Source organism: Sceloporus occidentalis, unplaced genomic scaffold, assembly GCF_023333645.1.
Source record: "Sceloporus occidentalis isolate IW3139 unplaced genomic scaffold, rSceOcc1.0.p SCAF_31, whole genome shotgun sequence".
NCBI lineage: Eukaryota > Metazoa > Chordata > Lepidosauria > Squamata > Phrynosomatidae > Sceloporus > Sceloporus occidentalis.
Window position 1 is genome coordinate 6,841,118 of NW_028317011.1, and position 25,843 is coordinate 6,866,960.

The window sequence follows — 25,843 nt, forward strand, 5'->3', positions numbered from 1 at the left end:
ATGAGCGACACCCAGGGTGGACCGCCCCCCCCGCTAGGTACACTACTGCCTTGTAGACATATAATCATGCAACCTGATAACTATATGGAAAATTGCACTACTCTGTATTTGTGGTTTCTATCTTGTTTTAAGGGACATTTGCAGTGCATATATTGACTCTTTAACTCCAAACTCTGAAAAAACAAGTGAGGGATCCTCAATTTTCTAATACAACTAACCTGAAATAGAAGACTATACATAAAGTCATATTGGTCATATTGGTGTTATGATAAAAGCTCGCAGGTACCTTCTAAATTGTTACAATTAAAAGTGGTTAATTAATAACAAAAACACAATTATATTTTATCATATAATTGCAGATAAGCAAATCAGTGGTAAACTATTAAAATCTTATTCGAGTTCTTGGCCCCAGAAACACTTAAGAGAATGGCAGGTACAGATGCAATGCACGCTGTTTCATTAAAGTCATGGCTAATTAGATTAATTAGCTTTGCTTACAAATGTGTAACCTGCAAATGGAGTGATTCATGTTACAAAGCTTTCTGAGTGAGTAGCACAAGAAAAGTAGTTAAGAAACGTGAGAAATCACATTGTAAAAATTATTTTATTTGAATTTTAATGGTGAGGGTGATAAAGACCTGCCATTTGGATTGTAAAAAATTGAGCATCTTGGGAACAACCCATGAGATAACTGCAGGTAATAAACATTCAACTTTACTGCCCTATGTTCATTCAAACAATAAACACTTATATATATATATATATATATATATATATATATATATATATATATATATATGATATATATTCTACTTGTTATACTATGATATAAGGAGTGAATTAGATGCTGGTAATACCCAATTTAACAGTGAATAAAACACACTCACTCCGCGTAGACAACTTCCGCTGCAGCCGGACTCAGAACTGGCAGGGACTGGCAGAACAGCCTAAAACAACCTCATTAAGTACCTTACCAATTATACCCCTAATACATTTTCATTGAGGTTGCATGTTTGGGTCAAAATGAGTACATGAATGGAATTAAGTACCAGTAAAATATTAGTTTGAGGATTTGAAAGCACAATTTGATTACAGTTTCTATATAATCTATATTTGTATAACAGAGAGTAACGGCCCATGTTGTATGCGAGAGATTTTAATGACACTATTACCAAATATTGTATCAATGTTTTACATACAGAAGAAGAAAGATATTTATCTAGAAGATTCAATCCATTCCCATTCCTAATCCAGGTCTGCAAATTAATTTATTTTCTTGAGGGCCACAAGCACATAATCTTAGAAATAATTAAAACACTGGCTAGGTGTGGGCAGGACTAGTTTATAACAAATTAGGAGTAACAAGAAATCCAGATCACTAGAAACCCGCCTAGTTTATAGAGTAGACAGTATGTCTATTTACTTTGATATAGTGAGTATCTGAAATACTATTTTACATTAACAAATGAGTTACAGTTACATGTCATGAGTCTACACTAGCTACCTGGGATGTCCTTTTCCAGAGAAAATAATATATATTTGCAATACTTCCATTACCAAAAAAGATCTACTAATCTACAATAGAAAAGAAAATCACAAAAATGTGATGTGAGTACATCGTACAGTCTACACTACAGTAGACAAATCTGTATTGTTAGATGATTTAAAATACATTACTGTTGTTATTACATAATTTTATATTGATAAGTGGATGACATTTTGGTTACTTACTTGGCTTTCAGTGTTTCCTCCTGGAAATTCCATGATGTGTCTTCCACTAACTGGAGCTCTCGTAAAACCCTTCCTGGTTTGTAGGCAGCATTAATTACCATACTGAGGACCTGCCATGTAAAGATACAGTTAAAATACGTTTATTTCTTTGACAGTTAATGTGGTTTGTGCTTAGGGTACACGGGTCCTAGCTCTGTACCGTTAGACCTTTAGCTAGGATTATGGAGACATTTTTAACAGGAGTAACGAGGAGGGGTTTTGTGGCTGTAAAATCTGGAGCTTAGTCTATAATTGCAATAGAACTTTAACAAGCCATCAAACACATAGACACAACACCCAATTACATAGACTTTTCCATACTACCAAGCATTGTAATCATTTTCTGCCAACTGATGCATTCTCTTGGGTTTCTGATCCCCAATTCCCCTAAAAGACTTAATGTTTCCTACATAGAGCTAAAACAGTAGTATGAACCTAGATCTATTGCTGTAAAGCCCAGCTAATACACCACAATAAATTCCAAAACATTATATTGCAAACCATGAAAAAATTAACAATAATTAGCAATAATCACATGTTGGGACAGAACATCACACTGTATTATAGTAAAATATAGCAGAATTGAAGAGGTTCTTGTCAGAAGATGACAACAATATGTAATATGTAAGACCATCCTTGGATCCCAAGGCATACATAACTCTGTGTGTGTAATGTGGAGGTATACTATTCAATAATATAGCTTGTGTTGCTGCAACATTGCAGCAACACATAAATAATTTTCAGTATATCATACAAAACCCTCAAGCTTTTTATTTAATCAAGGGGCTTCCAGATAGAAAACAGAGGCATATAACATGGGGTATAAATCATGGTGCAACAAAACAAAGGAAATATAATTTGAGCATGTTTTTGCGACAATTATCATGTACAAATGAATGATATGTCATGGGACAAACATTGTAGTGGGAAAGACCTCTCTGGTTGCTGTGTTATAATATAGGACATGTAGAAAAATAATACTGGATAGATTTCACTAAGCCTAAAAAGGCCACTAATTCACATTACACATTTAACAGTGTTAAAAATTATAACGCAGGTCTATTTATTTTTCTTTTTTATACTGGATAAAAGAAATCCTATCTGAGTTGCTCTTTATATCGCATAACTCACTTTATCTAATAAGCATCACTCAACCTGAGTATGTTAAGATTTGCACTATAAATAAATACAGTGGTTTTGCTTTTCAAATTACCACATTTGCTAGTAACATATGTTTTATATACAATGTGAGTCCAGCTTCTGCAGCTGCCTTAGTCCTTAGGAGGTTATAAAAGATTCATGAATAATTCTTAAGTGGTCAATGTTCCCTTCAGCAACTGAAGACAGACTTTACTGAGGTTTGTCTAAATAACACAGAATATATTATCCAAATATGTTCCTTAAAAATACAGGCAAAGTGACCTGTGTTTCTGGAAGCATTTCAGGAAGGTACAATGAAGCACATTCTACAAACCCTCAGTTTTTAATGATCTGGCACATTTTATGCAGCCAGGATTCTACCGTGCATCACCAAAATGTACAAAACATCTTTCCTTCTACAAATTCCATCCTATTGCACCATGATACTCATTTCAAGACATTGTTGGCATGCATCACTTTAACATTGTGATTCAAAGTTTAGTTATTCAAGTCAAGAAACGTTTTGTTTATCCCCAATTCTTTCTAGAGTTTTAAGGGTTGCTCATTCCAGTCAAGAACTGACATTTTTTCAAGTGGGAAATATTAGAAATTTTGTTCCATACAATGACCAACTTTTTGTGGCAGTACATGTACGCTGGGCAAGTGGCATTGCGGTGATGGCTTTTGACAGACAATAGAAGCCTTCTACGCATGTTTCAGCCCGTTAATCAATATATCCAGCTCTATAAATATATATATAGATATTTCTTTAGAAATGCTAGGAATGCTATATATGGATCTATATACATTTACATAAAATGTTGACAAAATATTTTGAAGCTGTGTTGGAAATAAAGTTCTATGCTGGTTCTATTCACCAAGTTCAATATACCAAATTATAATAGCTAAACTAATGTATGTGTTCATCAGTCCCCGAGGACACAGAAACCACATAGGAGGTGACAGCTTTCAGCGAAGTTAACTGCAGTTAACTGGTCTACAGGAGGTCTAACGAGATTTCCCGCATGCACATGCACAGAAAGTGCCCGCATTAATTGGTTTCAAAAATGTTGAACCATGGATGAGGTGGGGAGTTCTCCATAAGGTAGGTATTAGATTATTAATAAAATAAAAATTATAAAGTATAAAAAGTACTTTAATATACATTACTTAGTGATGTGGTGCTGGTATAACATTTTGTTACCGCTAGCTTGTTTTTGAACCACCCACCGTCACCAGTTCAACACCCTAGTCTACCTATTTTCTGATGATTAGTCATGATCAATAATTCAGTTGGTATGAGGCTCACATTCACTTCCTGGGGGTTTACTTTCTTTATTGTTTGGAGAAAAAAAAATCTTTGTTTTGTTAACTAGATTGCCTTCAAAGTGGACCAATATAATATATTCCATTGCATTTGCACTTGCAGACAATTCTACACGTCATTCTTAGCATACATATTAAATAAGCAAGTGTTGTTATAAAAGAATCTAACAATTTTTGGTTGGAATTTTTTTCTGCTAAATTACCTGGAAAAGATGCCCATTTGAAAATAAAATCACACATGGGAACATTCCAAATTTGCCCTGGAGAGCCCATGTATGGCAGGCTTGGCACCTCATTGCTGGCAACAGTTAAGACTTCTTTGGGACTAGAGCTGGACAAGCCTGCTCAGCCTGGCACATGAAGCATTAAAAGGTGCAAGCTAGCCCATGCTCTGCCACTTGTTTTGTATGTTTTGGTTGCTCCTTGCCTGCTGCATATCTCCCAAGTGTCCCTGTTTGGGACTCAAACCACCAAGTCCCTCTTCCCTCCTCTGTCCCTCTTTTCAGAAAGAAAAGTGTGTTGAAATTCAAAAAGACAACAAAAAGAAGTGTTTTTCAAGTGCAACACTGCTTGTTTTGGCAAATGGCTGGACTGAAAAGAGACGGAAATGAACTCTCTCTTTGTTCACATAAATAATAGCACCATTTATATACATCTTTATAACGTGAGAACAACTTGATGATCTACCAGACATTCAAGATTAGGCATAGAAATATTATTTTTGTATACATTGTTTGAGTAGAATTTTATGGTACAATTAAAATACTATTCTCAATATGGCCTCTCTTAAAAGCAGTATATAAAAAAGGTTAACAATTAATATGGTTCTTCACAAGATCTTGATAGCTGTAATTCATTTACACTAGAGTGCATTCACTCCCAAAACCACATACTGCTACTTGTTGATTTCATGAGAAATTTTCCCGAGTAGAAACCCTTTTTCAATGCATTTGAATGCCAACTATGCTTGTGACTGCGTACAGGCTCAGAAAATCAGTGGAGTAGCATGCCACTATTTTCTAGTGTACTTGATGTGGGTGCTGGGATTATGTTAATTGTGTTCAATTTATAGTTTAGAATAATTAAGCCTTCTGCAACTGGAAATAGCATGCAGTTTGCCACTTCTGGTTTAATGTAATGAAAAACAAATGTCATTGTCGTAGCATGGAATCCGGCCCAGAAATTTTACAGTTTGGCTTTGACGCCTTCTTGGGGATTAGCCAAAGTTCAACTCTGAATGATTATGTAGTATTAGTGATATTTAACGTGTAAGGACATGTGCCTGTATCACTGCAGATACACACTAAGTATAAAATCAACAAGTATTACATCACATTCTACAAATAGAACCTTTAACCAGCTCTTAGAATCCTGTGTGGGCTTAATTACCTACTGCTTGGAAATGGCATGTTTATGCATGACAATAATATTTAATTCATTATTAGGTTTGTGGTCATTTTATGGTCTCTAAATGAATTCACACACAATTTTCTAGTTATGTTTAACTAAGTAGTATAGCATACTAGTATTTAGTATTACATAAGCGCACCTCACAAAAATATGTTTTTGATTTTTATATTTGTAATGTTTTGATTTTAGAATGTTACATATTTATCTAAATAAAGTGGATTAGTGCAAGGGTAAGCATCCAATGGGGGAACAATGTTGGGTTGATGTTGTAAGGGAGTAAGCTATGATGTATAAAGGTTTAGCCAAGTATGATGTACAAGCTGAGGTTATTATTTAAGAAATACTGTATTTTGAACATACCTCTTTAAGTACTAGCACACATTTGCCAGGGCCAACTGACTGAGGAAGTTCTGCAATCCGTCCTTTATTTAAATAAGGTCCTGAAAAGCAGCGGTGATTGATGAACAGCTGAGGGCAACAATATTTGCCATTGGTGGTTCCTAGGTAACGGTAGTAAATAAATTAGATGTTTTCATGGCGATGTGATCATGATAGCACTCTATCAAACAACACAGAGGTTAACAAATGAGGACCTAATTTCTGGAGCTGCAGTGAGTATACATAGACCTATCTCAAATAACGTGGCCCAAAATAGACCCCACTCTACTCTTAGGCTGTTCTGTGATTAGTCTCAGGATGGCTGTAATACTTTTTTCTGCATTACTTAAAACTCAGGAGACTTCAAGATTTTAAGCATTCGCTTATGTTTTATTACGTCTTCAAAATAGTTTCAAGGAAATTATCTGAAAACAAATTACTCATGTATTATTTCGTAAATTTCCAAATCATCTTAATATGTGAATTTTCCTTTACACGTTCCACAAACAAATAGAAAACAGCTTATTTTGAGAATATCAAAAATAGTGTCACTATAATTAATGATAGCTTATAAATTAAACATGCGATCAAGGGTTATATCTCTGTTAATTTACATAAGGACAAATTTGTTTGCAAATTTGTGGACTGCACAAGTAAATTAAATTGATGTTCTTTGGGAACAGTTCATTTCTTATATAATCCCCTTAGGGACGAATGCAAGAGAAATTTAGGCATTTTCACTTTGTTTTGTTTGTTAAAATCATATTAATATTTATGAGCCATCATTCAGTATGAAAAAAATATAAAAAAGAGAAACATTATTAAAATATGCATTTTAATTGTACATAACACAAATGAATAAAAATACTCCAAAACAAATTATTTTACTGGTCCTGATTTTGGAAACACTACAATTAGGCCAGCCTCGAACAGCCAGTTTATGTGAACAGAATTTTGACAGCACATAATACTGGAGACATTCTACTAAATAGACATTTTGAGAGCAAACCTGTATACCTGTTGTTGAGTAATTATCTGACTGAGGAAAAGGAGAAGGGTCTTGAGGGATTTTCTCTACAGGCACTGAAGATGGTAACCTGTGGAGGGAAAAAAACAGATTTAAGTGGAATACTTTAACAGAAGTTCTTGTTTAACAGAAAGGAAAAAAACAGCTTATGATAATATTGTGTTTGATATTTTAGAATCAAACAATTGGCTTAAAAGTTTAACGTCAACAAAAATGTGTTTCCTTGTCTCCTAGATTGTGTTCTAGCTTTGCCTTCTATGTTTTAGTCCTGTAGCAACATGCTTTTTTTAATGCCTTAGCCCCTCATCTTTTAATACTTTTTCTGCTTATAGTTTAAAATGTGGACAATTTCCCTAGCATTTCACTACATTTAATTTTTAATGTGCCATCAGACTCCAAAACATTAGCCAGATCAGTATTCCAAAATACATGTCAGGACTCAACAGTTGGTGACACTGCTTCCTAAACCCCACCAATAAATTTATAAAATCCACTAATATCCATCTTGCCAATTGCAACAATTCTTCATCTGGTATATGGAACTGATGAAAAATAGCTATAGTGTTAATCATGTGCCACTCAACACAGCCAGCTCGGTTCATAACCAGGACTGCCATCTGGCTAATATTCCTACTGAGTAAGACTTGGCTCCTGATTATGATCTTTTCAAAATCATAGTACGCTAGTCAAAAAGAATTAGGTTGTTTAGTATGACTCAATTTAGCCATGATGCTCTGAAAATGAACATTTTATTGAACCTTACTAACTATGGTTGCCATTATTTTTGGTAAATTATATTTCAGGAGAAAAGGGCAATATTTTAAACATATTTTTAATGAACGTAATTATAACACCAGACGGCAAAACTGAAATGGTTTAAAATACTCCAACCAAAGTTTGCAATGAGCATAGGGCTACTTTTAGTAGAAAACAAAGTAGTGTCACACGGTAATGTTTTTTTTACTGTGAACATAAATTGGAGATTTTATTTATATTGAGCTTTGTGTATGTTTGTGGGTGTGATTTTGTTGTACTTTGTTGCACTTGAGCATCAATCAGGGAACCTATTTTACTTTTTACTTACATAAAGGCATGGAGTGAGCTTGTGAGTGTGTAACTGTCAGTGTATAAGCACGAGTATATGTAAATGTGTGTTTGTTAGAATGTAGAATATGAAGCTGTAGTTATGGGTATGAATTATACACAAGTACTTCATTTTTACGTACAAAATTAACCCCTTAAGGACAATGGGCAGTCCCAAAACCCATACATGTACGGGCTTTGTCATTAAGGGGTTAAATTTAACTAAAAGTTAAACCTGCATATTATACCTGACATTTTACTGCATGCTTCATTAGACACTTGAATTGTGGGTGAACCTGCTAGGGAAATACACATTATGTAGGTTCCATATTATATATTTTGGGTGAAAATGTGTGATGAGTGATGATTTATATCACAGAAGGATGCTTTACATTTCAAGGGACGGATGCCTATGGTTTGCTTAAGGTTTTCAGGTTGGAAATATATCTATATATATATATATATATATATATATATATATAAATATATATAATACATTTAAATATCTTATAATTTTAGTTTTTCTGTAGAGAATATTTACTGTTTTAGATTGTAATCTAGTTGTAACCAGCATCCTGTTCAGCCTAGGCCTGACCAAGAGCGGTGCCCACAGCCACCCTCTCAACAGAGTATGCTGCTCCGTACTGAAATATGACATCATTATGGGATGATCTGCTCCCAGACTTTGTCGGCTTAGGCCAGACTACTGATCGGTACTTGGTTTAGTAGAAAATGTGTTCATGTCTCTACATTTATCTATCATGTAGACATCGAAGCTAAGTTAATTTTGGGGTTCCAAAAATGTGTGTGTATAGTTTTAAAACACATAATAAAAAGGCATTTTTCAGCAAATGTGAATTTCTTGGGAGTCCCTGAACCTGACAAAGAAACATTTTCTTAGTCCTCTCAAAACTGTGCTTTTTCAGTTCTGTTGTGGAAAATAAGAAAAAAAACATAGTGTATTTAATGTTTTGATTATCTGGCAGATTCCTGCAGATGCTTTTATGAAGTTGCTTGTGTTCTTTGAGTTTATTCAATTTTAAGAAGACACAGTACAATTTAATTAGAATAATTATTGAAACAGCATCATAAAGATACACTGTGTAAGGCTCGTCTTGCATAGACCAAATATATATTTTGTTAAATCCCTCCATAATCACATAAACATAACAATAAATCCAGGCATTAATGTTCCATTTACTAAAAAAACACTTTATAGCTTTCCTGATGCCAGCAATGCCAAAATGACTAAATAAAAGACAATATTGCCAGGGAATTGTCTCTGTAGGTTTCCTGAGTTCTCATTTCAATTTTTTAGTTTTACAGCATCAATAAAAGTAGCATTAAAATCGGCAACACAACACTAATTCCACCCCGAAAAGTTATATTTGCTTTTTAATGATGCATGTAATGGATGAATATCTATTTTATGAGTTTCCTGACATTAATGTCAAGACTAATGAATACAGCACTAGATACTCAAATCATTGATATACACAGCCGGTTCTGTAAAAAAAAACAATGGGAGTTGTTGAAGTACTTGTTTATTGAAAACAAAGTTCCTTTATACTGGAAAAGGGATACACCGTATTTGCTGGTGGTTTGCATTGCATATAATGCATAGAGATTACCTTGGGATACAGCACCATTGGGGATTTCTGTATTGCTCAAAGAAAGAAAAAGCCTAAAAATAGTTTCCTACTATATAATTCCTGCTACTGTGTGATGTATGTCCTTTTTACTGTTTCCATATGCTGTCTGCAGAGATCTCGACGTGAACAGTCGCCTCCGCAGCATTAGCATTATTTGAGTATTAAAACTACCAATAGATTTTCTAATTTTGTTAGTGTGACTGATTTTTGGATACTTGAATTATGTAAATGATTGCTTTACCTCAAGAATGCTGATGAAGTGTCAAAACTAGTTTCCTTTAATGAAATCTTCTCTTTATATGGAAGAGTGTAAAAGGTTCACAGTTCTTATTATCTTTATGGCGGGAAAATGTCCACCAGCATATCAGACTAATTCCAGCTAGGAGAGTAGTATAAAACCAAAATACGAGACAAATTTGTCTGCCTGAGGGAACCTCCAAAACCAAGCATAAGTTTTAGCCTTTTCGAGGCCTTATGAATGTGATGCCTTTGGCATTCCTCTATGCTTGAGTTGGGGAACTCCGCTCTGTGAGGGCCACAAACAGGCCAGGAATTAAGTGTGTGCATCCCTGCCTTAAGGCAAGTAGACCGGCAGAGATGACTCTACGCAAACTGTTTGCGGCCCTCAAGCTCTGGAGTTATGCAGCCCTCTCTAAAGGCTTTGTGATTTTCTAGATTTTTTTTACTCTTATTAAGAAAGCCAGAAGAAACTCAGAAGAGTTCAAAATTTTAAGCTCACATGTGCCATTACAGAAAAAAAAATCTCCATCAGAACACTTAACTAACTTGGTATATTATCAAATCATTATAGGGATTTTTATGAAGGCCAGTTCTGTCACACATTTTCAAAAGCAACTACGGCATGGTTCAATTGGCAGCAACATTTGATTAGTTGCTATGGTAATGAGAGCACCTTATTAAATTCTGCACCACAATTTACATAGTTTACAAATGTGTAAGTTAACACGTATGTGTTGTATAGCCTTGCAATAGCGCAAAACAAATAAAAAATAAAAATAAAGATTTGTTTAACAGTAAGCTTTTCTTGATTAATTACACACTTTCAAACATGGAGGGCGTCTTTTAATTGCAAATTAATTATGTGACAATTGTTTTAACCTTGATTTAAAACATTGTTAGTCTTTCATTAAAACACCTTATAATAGATTAATATAGTTTAGTGACCATACCACATACAAAATCTGACAAATATGCTAATTTGCAGAAACACAATCTGTGGAGCTGAGAAAATTGTTTTTGAGGCAAACACGCCTTTTGCCAATTTTGTTCTTTCATTGCGCGTTTTCAAACAAAGTTTTCTAGTAAATGGTATATTTAGCAATATGAATCAATTCTGATTTGGCAACATAATTTCCTGTAACAACTCTGTGTTATATAGCATCAATGAGATGATAGTTCCAAAAAAAAAAAATCATTCAACAAAATGTCTTGGTCTCAATTAAAATGTAATTTAATTATTGTTTGCCTGTGGCATATTTTCACAGCAGCTGAATGTGAACTGAAAATGTAAACTAATAAAGGACTTACTGTTTCTCTGGCTGAACCACAGCAATTATTTTTTTCTTTTTCACTGTAAAAATAATATTGCAAACCCATTAGTGTCATTCAAAATGTAGAACCATTATACACATTACAGATTAAGAAGCAATGTGGGGCAAGTTTGATGGGTTGATGTGAGAAATGCAAGTTAGAGAAATGCATTATTCATTTTTATAGCCACCAACTGTCTCAAGCTTCCCGGTTCAGTCCTGACGACGCAAATTATGTCCTGGCTGGCCGTTGTCTCACCAAAGCCTCATTTAAGGTATTCAAAGTACAATATGACATTAGCCTGCTCCCTATGTATTGTGGGTGAGCCATATGCATGGGACAAGTTAATAAGTATACAAAGGTACTTAATAGTTAAGATACAACTGCACAGACTATGGATAGTAAATTATTATTTCTTATTCTTAAGCAGGATTCCATCTTGTTTTACTTATTTTATAGTTTGCTATATCCAAAGAGAAAGAAACTTAAAAAAACTAAGAGCGAAATATCCATCAGCATCCGAGAAAAGAAAATTGAGATGCTTACACATTTTACTATCGCATATGATAGAAAAATGAAGCACAACTGCATTTTGTCAATTGAATTCTTCTTTTCTTGACATTTTTTTAAGTCCTGTATTTAATTCTAAGAACAGAGCATTTTAGAAAAGTAATTTAAAAACTATGTACTTTTACATTTTATACATAAATAAGTAAATCTTTGATCTTTAACAGTTCAATTCTGTTCAATTCCGATTAAAACATATGCCTTGTAAGATCTGATTGAAAATTAATATACATGGACTAATGCAAGAAAAATCAATTATAATGTATTTATTGAATATAATAATGTTTCATGCGCTGTAATTGCATAGGTGCGCATATACTGTAGCACCCCTCTGCTGTGTGGAGTCTATATTTTCTCTTGTATGATAATAAACACATGTGTTTTGAGTCAATTCCTATTATAAAACAAAACAAATGTCAAATTAGAAACATAGAAAGAGAATTTGATGGCAGAACCATTCAGCTCATCTAGTCTGTCCATCCTTAATGTAAACACTGAGGTCTTAGTCCGTCCTTGGTCTCATCTTTTAATTCCATTATTACATTAGCCTCTACCACTTCCGATTAAAGTTTACTTTTACATTTGTGACTCCATATTACATCAAGAATTCTCCATTTTCACAGTCCTTGATTGTTAATGACTCAAAATATGGAGACAATCAATGAGATCACACTGCTATGACTATAAGTACACCTGCATTGTAGTGTGGAGACACTTAAACTCAGTTCCTTCATCTGTGTGATCAGTAAGGATCCTGCATGAATGATTAAAGAAACACAGTTTGATTACAGCCTGGAGCACTTTTGCCAAAATGACAGGTTCCCTGTTGCTCTGATTATATGGCCCTGCCAGACTGTGCCTGCTTACACATTCTGAGTGTATTACTGCCACTTACAGGAGACACTGGGAATGCCTAAATTGGTCACAGTGCCTTGTGCTTTCCTATGGCATCCAGGCTTGAAATCGGTTTAATTCTCCAGTTTAGCTTTTTTAATGGCTAAGAACATCATTATTCACATTGAAACAAGTGTTTGAAGTGTATTTATGCACATTACAAATATAATGATTTTTGTTGTACATAGGCTGCATTGTAGAACTGTTGTACATGATCTAATTCAAGCAAAAGCCTAATTAGAGCAATAGTAAACTGGAGAATCTTCACTACCGCCATCACAGAAGGAATTTGCTGGCAGGTCGCTATAGCACTATAATATCTTAAAGGGGTATGTATCTGGAACCTCTCCAGCTCCTTCTGAACTTCATTTGCCATGATTCTGATTTACTGGCTGGCTCGCCAAAAGACATTGAATCACAGGCATACTAGTGAAAAAAATAGTTATTCCAGTTTTTAAGAATATATTTAGTTGTAACGAGGTTAAACTAGGAGAATCTCTGTAAAAGATTAGGGAATACTACTAGACACTGAACTCAATTATAGCATATGATGTCAAGTCGCAGCTGCAAAAACAAACAAAATATTACCATGCATAAAATTTGTGGTAGAACAGAAAATTTTATTTTTGCTACTATAAAGCACCGGTTAGACCTTGTCGAGAGTTTGCAGTACAGTTTTGGTCACTGATCTATAAGAAATATATTTTGAAAATGGAAAGGGTACAAAAAAACAGCTACAGAATTAATTAAGGTAATAAAAGGATTGAATCATGAGGAGCGCTAGGCTAAACTGTAATTATTTACCATGGAAAAAAGGCACCCCACATTGTATGTTGAAATGAGTTTAAGGCCAGTAAAAAGCCTTTTAGGGGAATTATTCATTTAACGGACTGAGCAAATTACAATATTGGTATTCTTTACAATAAGAACAGTAAAGCCAGTAAAGCATTCACACTACCATGGGTGAGTGCAGAAAACGTGGATGCTTTTAAAAAAGGGTTGGCATACTGTTTTTAATTAATATGGATTGATACCGAGAGTGATTGCCCATTGGAGTGGCAAAGCAATTGTCTTTTTTGGCATTAGATTAAGGTGGGGTATTTGCCTTCACATGACTAACAGACAGGCATGCATTGATGGACTTATGTATTTTTTTAACCTCGTTAACAATGTAGCTATTAAGATATACAAAGCTATATCCAGTGCATACATATCCCATACCACTTATATGTCACCCAACACACCTTCATTTTAATTCATTGTACTCACCGACTGCTTTTTGCGGGGTATTAAGTGGATAGGAATTTGCTTCACACCAGCCGACAGGGAAAATATCCATAGACTCAACGTCAACAATGTATTCTGGAACTGGCTTCTGTAAGCCTGGAAATTTACCAGATCACTTCAGAAATGTGCACAGAAAGACATTGACTTAGTCATATCTTTAAATTGCTTCAATTAAAATTAATTCAAGCAGTAACCCCTTTAAAAAAAAATCTAAACTTTAAAATTCCACCCACATTTATCATGGCAAAAAAAGATCAGGTTGCAAGGAAAGTGCTGATTTGTGCACTTAGGACACTAGTCTCCCTGTTCCTTACCTCCAACTCTAATCCTAACCTAGGTACCACGAACACAATCAAGCAAAGGACCTTTACCAAAATAACAAAACTAAAGGCTGCAAGAACAGTGAATAGTAGAACCCTAGGGATACACCTTTCTAACCTCTCTGACCTTTATGAAATATATTTTATGATCTTTTTCGTTTCCGTCTATATATATAGAAACTAAATTTACGTCCAAAACAATATATTGCAAACATATGATCTAAAATCACATTAGTTCACAATTCAGTGAATAAATATTCCCCTTCAGTATTGTACTTTCTTTGCTTTGACTTTATACATATATAAATGGGTTAGTTTTCTTTCTCTATGTCTAGCTAATCCTTTGACATTGCATTTTAGTTCATACATTTTTTAAGTTTAAATTACCTTCAAGGTGAAGCCATAGTAATCTTCCCTTCACTTTGGTCACAGATGCAACACAGATATCTGATGGGTTATTGGGGTTGACTGCCTCAAGTTTCATGTTTTTCGTAAAGCCACGAGAGTTGGCTATCTGAAATACAGCAGGTATTATTGTTGAAATAATTAAAAAAAAAATAAAGCTAAAGTATAACACATAACTATTAAAAGCTATTGACTACAAATAGTTAAAACAAATTGTCCCAGATTTTATGGGTCAAAAGATTAAAATAAAGTACTTAAAAGGAAGTGCTAAATGGTGTTCCTCTTAATACCGCTAAACATGGCTATCATGTTTGTCATTTTGTCAATAACAATGTTAGCGATACAAAGAATTGGCCTGTGGTAAAATCACACATAATACATTGTAAGCATATTGATTTCACTAGCACATAACGTTTGATGTGCACATTAATGTCTATATTAGAATTATAATTTAAAATATATATTTAAAGTATTTAATGCTTATTTTGGGAAACAATTTGCAGCAGTAGACTGAAAAACTATACATCTGCATTTTGGCGTACATTTGCTTTTGCATTGCAATATCTATTGTAAGTTTAATAGCCTGGATCCATACATAGAAAAAAAAAATGTTTTTACACATATCTAATAACATAATGCAAGGTTTGATTTTTAAGAAGCAAAGGGTATAAGTACAAATCCAGATACCAGTGTTTACAGATATGTGTACAGTTCTGTGAAGAACAGGTGGTTTCCATGGTTCTTCACTCCAACAACTTCTCTCAAGAGCTAGTTTAAAGCATCATGGCTTTAGGCATTTTCAAGGGTCCTAAGACACTGACGAAACACCTAGATTTGACAGTGGCACACAAACTCTAGACCTAAGGTAAGATCTAGCCTCAAACAGGCAGGAACAAGAGATAAGCAAGGTCAGCAACTGAGGACCAATATCAGGAACAGGTTTGGGGAAACAAGGTAGATGGAACCAGGCAAGGGTGAAAGTCACTGCCACATATAAAGGGAAAGCCAAGATATACCTACCCAAGTATAAAAAGATGGCTTATAAGAAGTTAAATGTTTGAAGCAAGATGCTAGACACTTCCCCATATCGGTGGGGGTTTATGCAAAGAGTGTCATACATGTGTCCTACTTCCGCAGAAAGCTAGGAACAGCTAACGACTGTAGTGTTAAAATACGAAAGCCAAAACTGTGTTAATCTATCCTTTCATAACTTAAAGCGCTGCCTGATTTTTATAGCACTATTGGTAGAGCACTTGTCAGGACAACAAAACTACATATCAGTTTCAAAGCGGTATTACTCTCAGTGCATGTTTACCGATGTCTGCCAGGGAACTATGACAAATAGCGTGCATTGGTCTCTCGGCGAGTATCAGAATGCCTGTGTTTGCTATAAAATCCAAAACAGCTTACGTTATGCCTTAGCATTTATATGTCTCTGACTGTCTGTTGGAGCATCTGCTTGTCAATCTAATGCATTTCTTCCCTTACTATAAAAAAAAGATTGTTTTCTATACTGAAGTGCAGTTTTAGGAAATGGAAAGAATCGTAGATGTAAAAAAATATGGACACTAAAACACAAGGCCCATGAAAAGGCACCGGGAATGTGTTGGTTAGATAATGTTACACAGGTGTACATGGGAAATTAATGATTCATTTGGCAATGATTGGATAATCTCTTAGAATATTGTGTATATCAAGTTAACAATTATTTCATGGATAATTGGATCATTATGGGAACAAGTAAGACAATTTGTATAGAACATCTAGGTCATTTCTCTTCATCATTTATTATGTCCAAATTCCTCTAGATAAGACCATAAAAATCCAATGTAACATTATGGTGAATCCAGACGTAGCACAGGTGTGGGTTTTGAAAAATATAAAAGCAAAGATAGAGAACCTGGCCAAAAAATATTAGATCATGTTTTTCAAGAACTTGAAACCAGCAAGTTATATAGTAATACTGTTGTAATGAGTATTGTTATGGATGAGTTGAAAGATCTTCCAGGTGATCCACATCTCAAAACATAAAAAAGAGCCAAAACCGTGACATTTCATTTATTAGTTTATTTGTTTTTCATATTACATCCGCCATTAACACAACATGACACAATTTAGTAAACTGAAAAATACATAGGTCTAGGGTGAGGTAGGCTAATTAAAGGGCTGGCCATTCTAATGTATTCACCTTACATTTTAATGGAAGGAGTCACGTAACTCTCATTTTTATAAAGTCCCTCTGAGATCTTGGATGGAAGCCCTGCTGGCAATAATCAGTTCCCTAAAATATCAACCATGACAGTATACACAGTTACCAATGTTATCATATGATTTTAAGTTACTGTAAGTCTGACCACAGAAGTATTTTTCCTGCAAATTTGGATACCCTACTGTTTTTCTTTTGGAAATACACTGGAGTTATAAAAACATTTCCTCTTTGTATAGAAAATGCATGCATTTTGATCTGTATGGGAACACAGTTATTTCTTATGCCAGTTACAGGATCCTGAAGCAAAACATATCATCAGCTGGGCAGTATACAATAATTCTCTGTGAAATGCCACCACACCCATATACAGAACACTATGTTTTAGATAGCATTCAACCCTACATTTTTACAGATTGCGCTCATAAAGTATGATGCATTCATGTAACATGGGGTTATTCACGCAGCCATGGGTTAAAATAAAGTGAAACATTTCCATTCACTGACTCAACCATTCATTACAGCGACCCTAGAGAGTTTCTTCTGCAAAAAAAGAGCTATGTTGACCTACATAATACATAGTTGAACCTCGAAGACTTACTGATTTAACAATGCATTTTACAAAACTAGCTCAGCCTTTTATGGGGACTGCTGATCACTTGCAAAAAAAAGACAATATGTAAAAAAACATCTTGCTTCAAGGTGTACATGTGACAATTACAAGAGCAGAATTAAATAGCTAGATAGAAAAATATATGAACTGGTTAAAAATAAATTAGACGCCAAAAGGCTTATTAATATTTTCTCTGCATTTGTTTACTTTAATCTGCTGTACACTTTATGACTGATCACACACTATGACAAGTTTAAAAAGTCACATGAAATATCACTAATACCATGTAAAACTGTGTGTTTCTCCCTTATTCTATACATGGAGCTATCACAATTAAGTCGATAAAATGTAGGACAACAGCATACAGGCCAGCATATACAAAAGCTACTAAGGAGTGACAGCATGTTGAATTATTACATGACTAACTGTTATTCCGTAAAGAGCTGCAAGGACATAGAATCAATTGTGTGGAACAAGATACTATCCCCAAAGTTATTGATTTTGATATATTGTTATAGACTGTAAGATTGCAAGAGCATGTCTTAGTATGAGTTGTACTATTGTCATTTGAATATATTGTCAATTTTAATGTTAATTTTCACTCACTGTATTGTAATAGCGCTATAGAATATGCAGGTACTATGCAAGTAAAACTAGAATTTGATGGTGATCAATACATATTTAAAAGTGACAATTTAATGACATTGTTATTTAATGCACTTATAAGTTAGTTAACGAGTCAGTCAACATGTTTCCATAGTTAAAATGAACATTTTATCAGGTAGAAGAATAATGCTAATATATGCTAAGTGCCACACTTACATTTCTAAAGGCGGTATGTGGTGCAGCGTCCGCTCCACACTGTTTTTGATAATCAGCCCAATCAAAGTCCTGCCCTGGGTAACCTGCGGATAATAAAATACCACGTGAATCATTTATAAACACTTCAGAGTTCAAAATATTATTATTAAATGCTCATGGGATTGTTTTCAAATGCTTAAACCTTTAGTTTGATAATCATATTTAAAAATGTATTTGTTTTATCTAATTGCTGCAATTTAGGGCCAAGGCAATATTTTTATAGCTAAGTATAATAATGATGAAATGATATTAATAAACTAAACAAATTATCACTAGCTACATTAACTACTGCTAATTAAAAATTGCTCAACTTCTCACCTACTTATTTAAATTAATTTTAAAACATATCTCAATAAATAATGAAATGCAGCGCCATTACTAATACATTTTATGGTTAGGCGGTGCATAAGAGATGTCTATTTATCAGAACCTAGCAAGTTGAACATTATAGAAATAATGACTTTCAATATTAGTCACATGCCTCGACCTAAATAACATACATCCTAATTCATAACAATAAATGTCATCAAGCCATCCAAACCAGCTTGTAGCATATTAAAACTAAACACAATAATTCTTTCCTATAGTATCCTTGGCTGATGAACCTTGTGTGCAGCATGAAATATAATGCAAGGTTGAGAAAATAGGTTGACTACAATAACCGCAGCAATAAGCCACATAAATTACAGCTGAGAAGCTGGAGATATAATGTTATTTATCTAATGTAATGTTCTGAAACAATTTGCATGCTGCACTGGTAGCTCTGTATACTGCAAAGATAACAGCAAGCAGACATAACAATAGCAATATTTCAGTTCAAATATACTTTGCATGCTTTCAAATGATCTGAAGAGCATTACTTTATTTAGACCAACCTTTGGGAGGTGTGAGATTGACCCCATTGATAAGGCACCATTGCACAGGCAGGAGGCCCAAAGAATCTGCATGGCACATCATGGACACTTCTCTGGCCTCTGGTCTCAAGTCATCAATAGTCACTTGGAAATATAGATTACTAAAAACCTTAAAACAAATTGTACCTTATTAGACATGAGGCAGAAAAGCTAATAAAACTAATTTAATAATAGTGAAACATCAAGAAGGCACATTGACCGTAAGCTATCCCTAAAAAATTGTTGAGTATTAAATGAAAACACAATGCAACGTCATATCTGGCGTGATCCTGACTGAGGAAAAGGATGGGGAGGTGAGGGGAGAAATCACTTAGGATCCTGAACTTTCTCTTGCACACTTTTTCTTTACAGTAGGAAGACATACACATTTGCTGTGGCTAACGTTTCTGAAACACATTCAAATTCTGAAACACTTTGAGAAATTCTGCAAAACCTAAATATACAAAATGATAATTTAGGCTTCCATTTAGCACAAAAACTCTAAACAAGTTCATGGTAAGGATACTAAACTAATTATTATTGGAACCTAAGGTTCATTCATTTTAAATTATACTACTCTTACCTTGGTCACTGTTGCAGGACGGATATGTAAAAGTTCATTTGGGTCCACTGCTTCCATCTTCAAACCAACAGTAAAAGAATGGCTCCGTAAATCAGCATGATCCTTCATTAAAAAAACACAAATAGTTTTATATAAATAAATGTCTCAATAGCAGTAATACTTCAGTTATTTACGTACATTTGAAAATGTAGTACATAATTAGTATTAGTATGTTTTATTGTTAGAAAGAATGCATCTTTCTCTACACAGTGACCTTGATTCATTGAAAGGTTCTCATAAAATAAAGATGATAAAAAAATGCAAGTAAGCAATTCAGTTCCCAGGGCAGAAGACCAAAACTAACATTTGGTGACTACACCAAATGTGCACAAACACATTTGATGTGTGTATAAAATTATCACAACAGCGTGTGCTGTCTTCATTTTCTAACCACTGTGCAGCTAATAAGATCAAAGGAAAACTTTTAATTGACATTAGGGCAAGTTGTTGCCTCAGCAGAAGCTCATTATAGCCAATCGGGTGCTGCAAATGGTATGAGCAATCTTACGTTTGTTGATGTTTGTTTTGATGTCTATTAACCCATGTGTAAAATATATAAATTTGACTTTTGCCATCAATAATATGTATTAACCAGTGCAGTTAATTTCTAAAATGATTATTATACTTAAGGGCCAAATACAGAGACAAAAGGGTTGCATTATTTGTGTGATATTGATGTCAAACCTTGTACTTCAAGCAGAGATAAAATGGAATCGAACATCTTTATCAACAAGCTGTTTATGTTAAATGGAAAAAAAAACATTGAAGCAAAAAGCAAACTGGGAACATCACAAGGCATCAAAGGACTCTTTACGTTCTAAATAATTAACAACATCGTACCCCTGCTATCAAAAGCAGTGTATAGCAGGAGGAACACATTTGTTGCATAGCTTTTAAAGAAAGAAAAAAATCAAGTTGAAAATTTCCTATACCTGTTTATCAAGAAAATTGCTAAAAATACTAAATTGCTCCAATTTCTCAAAAATCATCTCTGGCACAAATGACAAGATTGTTCCTTAGAGCAACATAATATATTTCAGCTGCAACATTTTGCCTTTTTCCTATGCTAGAATATTAGAAAAATATAAATAGTTTGCCCCCAAGCTGTTTTGTGATAAATAAGGTTTCTTTCATACACTAATGATTGGAGATGTAAAGATATGATATTGCTTTCTTTTGATTTCTTTTAATATTAAATTATGCTTAGAATACAATTGCAGTTTCAAATCCAAAGTAAATTAACACCCACCCTAAATTCATTAGGCAGATATAGGTGTTATTAATTTACAACTCTCCCCAGTGCCTTGAGCAAGACATCTGCTTCAACAATAATTTTAAGAATCCCTACAACAACTAAAAAGTACATTTTACCACTGGTTTACTAGATGGGTACAGCCTCTAAGACGAAACGGCAGAAGTTGCTGTGATGAAAGATATGTATGCATGGCATCGGCATAACATTATTCTCCTTAAAGCCTTACAGCACCTGCTGAGGTCTTACAGCAGGTTAACCCCTTTATGGCCATTTGACGTACTATAGTCAAAATGTCAAAAAGCTCGGTCACTAAGAGGGGTAAAACCCCTGGTCACAAAGGGGTTAAACAATGGACAGAATATACCAGTCAAATGGTTTATATACACACATTATTAAATTTGATGGTCGTTAACGAGATGTTGAATGTAAATGCATTTGATTTTCTATCTCATGTATAGCATCAAATGTGTTGGTAGCTCTAGTGTGGTAATCAAGTAGTCTAAAAATCCAACCATATTATACTTTTCCTTAAAATGAAGTATCACTCAGCACACCATTACTACTTGTATATCAACAACAGATTTGTGGAACAAGAAGGTGAATTTCTGCAACTCAGAGGATATAACATTGAAAATGTGTGCTTCTTTAACACCAGGTATGTTATAGCTGCCACTTCATATGTCTCCTAAATGTTATGACATTTAGTTGCATACAGGCAGGTAATACTGATCCAGAAAAAAAAATAATGGTCTTGGTTGAAAAAACAAATAATGTAATTGTGTTAATGTTTTTATGTTTTATTTTGTTGTTTTTTTTACTTCTGGATAAACTGAATGTAAGTGTAACATTTTGCCAACACAGATGTGTAAATATCCTTCTTCTCAGTGCATTAGGGGCCAAAATTCTATATTGCGGAATCAAAATCTCCATACCTTAAAAACCTCTACAGGAAGGGGACTCCGTGCTGCAGCTGTCAGAGCATTTTCCAGAGCACATTTCCATTCAGACTTGCTCTTGAGCGGACAAATGTCTAAAACAAGTGTACACGTTTATGTTATATACCTGTTAGATTGTATTTGTTAACATAGAAACATAGTTTGTTAACATATAACGTATATATAGTCTGATATGAAATGTACAAATTGTATATGCACATGGATGGTTTTCCTATCTATGGTCTGAAAATTATCGTGGCTTAGTGAACACAACATACAAGTGAGATCTTATTGATGTTTTAACAACATACAATATATTCCTGTCTGTGTTTATGACATAGCTAGTATTTATACTGTAATTTACCTAAAGGAGGATCCATTCTGCATTGATTCTCTTGACACCAGCCAACTGGCCTGAGTCGACAGTCTAAGTAGAACAGCCACTGGTCACACAAATCTGCTTCCTCCAGTCCAACATAACGCAAATGCAGTCTCCCCCCGACGTTCTCTATTACTTGGACTATCCAGTACTGAAAAGGATTCTGCGCATCCTGTAGCTCCATTAAAGAATCTACCGTAATAAGATCTACTGGAGTTTTTCCTCGAAGAGGCTGTTTGAATAAAGGTAAATGTCAGATTTGTAAATATCATTCCACGACAATACAGGAAAAAAATCTCCCAGTATGTTTTTATTTACTGGCTATATAACCAGAGCATTTCACGATTGCTAGTTGGCAATACACATACAGACTTTAATTTATTCCCCATTGTAGCACAAATGTGCTCAAAAGATTAAGTCTCTATACATAACATGGCTCCGTATAGCACAAATAAATTGACTGGATTCAATGCAGAGAGGTAAGTAATTGAAGAGTGTAATAAACTTGCATTACTTTCCAAAGATCACTTTTCGCAGATTACTATCACAATGCAAACAAACATATATTACTGGTCTTACTCAAAAAAGTACTAAAATGTCAGATATGAAATAAATACATTTTAAAAATAATTTTTTTTAATAGTAATATTATTATTATTATTATTATTATAAAACATTCCTATATCAGTATAATACACCATTTTTTATTGACTCTATAACCATCAAGAATTTCTGTTTACAGAATAGAATTACCAACTCTTTAAACACTGTGAAGGAGTATGTTGTAACTTTACAAGTGGACAGCTTTACATTTTATTATCACAGTTAAACGCTGATGTTTAGTCTAGGTCTAGGTCTAAGCAATGTCCTGATCATGTACTTAACAAGAAAAAAAATGTACACATTAAAATCCTAAAGCAGAGGTGAAGAAATGAAACAACGCAAGAACAATTAATTTCTCTTTAAGTGACTTTTAATAAGAGTAATTCATGGTGCTCTGATGACCCCTTTTTAACACACGTTACAGGAGTAATTCAAACACCAGCGTAACCTGAAAACCAATTATTGTGGTGTTCTAAGAACCTGCTATCTGTTTCCATGACAACCGACTGTCCTGCAGGTTGCACGCTCACTAACTCAAAGTTTCCATTCTTTTCAAAGGGTGCATTATATCATCTCTTAACAATAGATAGATTCCGAAACCAGAGTAAACATAATTTATGGAGTCGTTTATGAACCATATGCAAACATAAGTCTTTAAACAGAGGATTTCCTTAGACACGAAAGAACCTCAAGAGCCTTCATTTTACCCTGGCCTCTTCTATCAAACCCAGTGGATTAGTACATTTTAACTCCCAATTCAGCTGAAGCCACTCATCTTTTTTTTATTTCAACAGCTTTTTGTTTATCAATATTCTTCATTTTTGTAATTTAACAGTAGAATACATCTTTTTTTTTGTGCCGGTTCCAAGAGTTTATTAGGCTACAAATAATGAATCAACCACCTTTTTGAGACATTTTCCGTTATCATTCATTTTAAAATATTATTTTTCACTACGAAAAGAACAAATAAAACCTTCAGTATAAGCAATAGTAAATACATAAAACAAATACATACTCCTTCAAGAAGTTTAGCAGGTGCCGTTCTGGAGCCAGTTAAGTCGTGGATAAGGAACTCTGCCCAATCTGTCTGCTGTTCCTTTATTTCTGAGAAGAGAAATGCCATCTTAGTTATATATGTAATAAAACTACCTGTGTAATAGAGCAGACCTTGCCATATGCTTTAGCACCTTTACATTTTAAATAGAGAATGTTCTTGGAGGTTACTTGTTGCTTGTAACTTTTACATTTAAGTTAGCTGCTTTTTTTACCGGTGTCTTCAGATAATGGATGGGATGATATGATATTAAATTATTATATTCAACTAGATGAACATAGTAGAATTTATGGTTTTTTTCTAACAAGATTCAGCCCTGCATAAATGTTAGGATGCAGAAGAAATCCCTGAAATTCCCCAGTCCTTGTTACAATGGCTTCTGTGTAACATAAAATAGTATTTTTATGAATGGTATAGTTAAGGGCTTTATCTATTGCTCAAGGAAAGAGCCTGAGTTGTGTCTGGCAACCCTTTTGGTGGCCAGGCATGCTGGCCATTGTGGTGTAAAAATAGCCACAACTATACTGTTTTCCAGGCCTGGGGTAAACCAGCTAAACCTTTCTAAATCAACAAATACATTTTCATGTATTTTATTGACAAGGAACAGAGGCAGATGATGATGACGTCATTGTCTTCAACCAACAAAGTGTAACATGCATACACAGGGCCGGCCCGACAATGGAGCCGAGTGGGGCAACCGCTCCAGGCGGCACTTTTGAAGGGGCGGCACTTTGCCGCCCCAAGCCCGGAAGATTTCCGGCGCTCAGCATTACAAGCCGGCCCCGAGACCAAACAGGGAGACTCGCCGCAGGACTGCTGAAATGTAATCACAAGGGGGGGGCGGCAGAGACGGAGGGAGAGGAAGGATAGATAATGGGGGGGCGGCAGGGACGGAGGGAGAGGAAGGGTAGATAAGGGGGGGGGGCGGCATTTTGCCTTGGGCCGGCCCTGTGCATACATGTATACATAAGTATTTTGAAATCAGATTTCCAGCAGAAGAAAAGCCTTTTGAGGTCCTGTGTTTGTGTACACAAACACAAATAATTTATCTTTTTTTATATCACATATGTTCCACCTGTATTTTGTACACTATATATGAACACACACTCCAGCACTCATTTACAGATTGATAAAACATTTTTGCAAGCTGTTTACTAAAGGTAGAATTTGCAGGAGAGCTGCAGTTTCAACTTACTGACCTCAGTATGCATCATGAAGGGGCAACCACAGTGGGCTTTTCTCCAGAGAAGAAAAAGATTGACCCTATCTAATTCAAATCGCAAACGTCACCTAATCAACTGAACTATGCATTGTGCAGGGTCAGCTCAGCCCTTCCAGAACAATATCACTGCAGTGGTATTTTTATAAAGTCTAGCAAAACTCGAATGCATCTCTGTTTTAATGAAACAAACCCTAAAGTCTGGTTGATTGTCTTTTTAAAGTCTTCATTCATTTTATCATTCTCAAACCCCATATCATTTAAACAGACACTATTTTCAATAAATGAAACAGTAATATTGTATAAGTGATATAAGTTAGAAAGGAAAGAAAAAAAAACATGACAAAAAAGCTTTCCTTACAGACCCTGTCTGGTATAAGTATGGGATCTACA

At 34.6% G+C, this 25,843-nt stretch overlaps 1 protein-coding gene across 1 annotated transcript in view; it reads right to left on the reverse strand.

Annotated features, from left to right (window-relative positions):
* The window catches only part of SFMBT2 (Scm like with four mbt domains 2), a 55,167-nt gene that overhangs the window by 6,139 nt on the left and 23,185 nt on the right, over positions 1–25,843 (reverse strand). Inside the window, exons 4-15 of the mRNA XM_089487089.1 lie at positions 24,193–24,281; positions 22,560–22,806; positions 22,193–22,290; positions 19,967–20,068; positions 19,366–19,513; positions 18,452–18,534; positions 14,793–14,919; positions 14,068–14,181; positions 11,335–11,377; positions 7,042–7,121; positions 6,007–6,146; positions 1,732–1,841 (exon numbers count right to left, since the gene is read on the reverse strand). Of these exons, the coding sequence (XP_089343215.1) occupies positions 1,732–1,841; positions 6,007–6,146; positions 7,042–7,121; positions 11,335–11,377; positions 14,068–14,181; positions 14,793–14,919; positions 18,452–18,534; positions 19,366–19,513; positions 19,967–20,068; positions 22,193–22,290; positions 22,560–22,806; positions 24,193–24,281 (1,381 nt within the window). The remainder of the gene's footprint in view (positions 1–1,731; positions 1,842–6,006; positions 6,147–7,041; positions 7,122–11,334; positions 11,378–14,067; positions 14,182–14,792; positions 14,920–18,451; positions 18,535–19,365; positions 19,514–19,966; positions 20,069–22,192; positions 22,291–22,559; positions 22,807–24,192; positions 24,282–25,843) is intronic.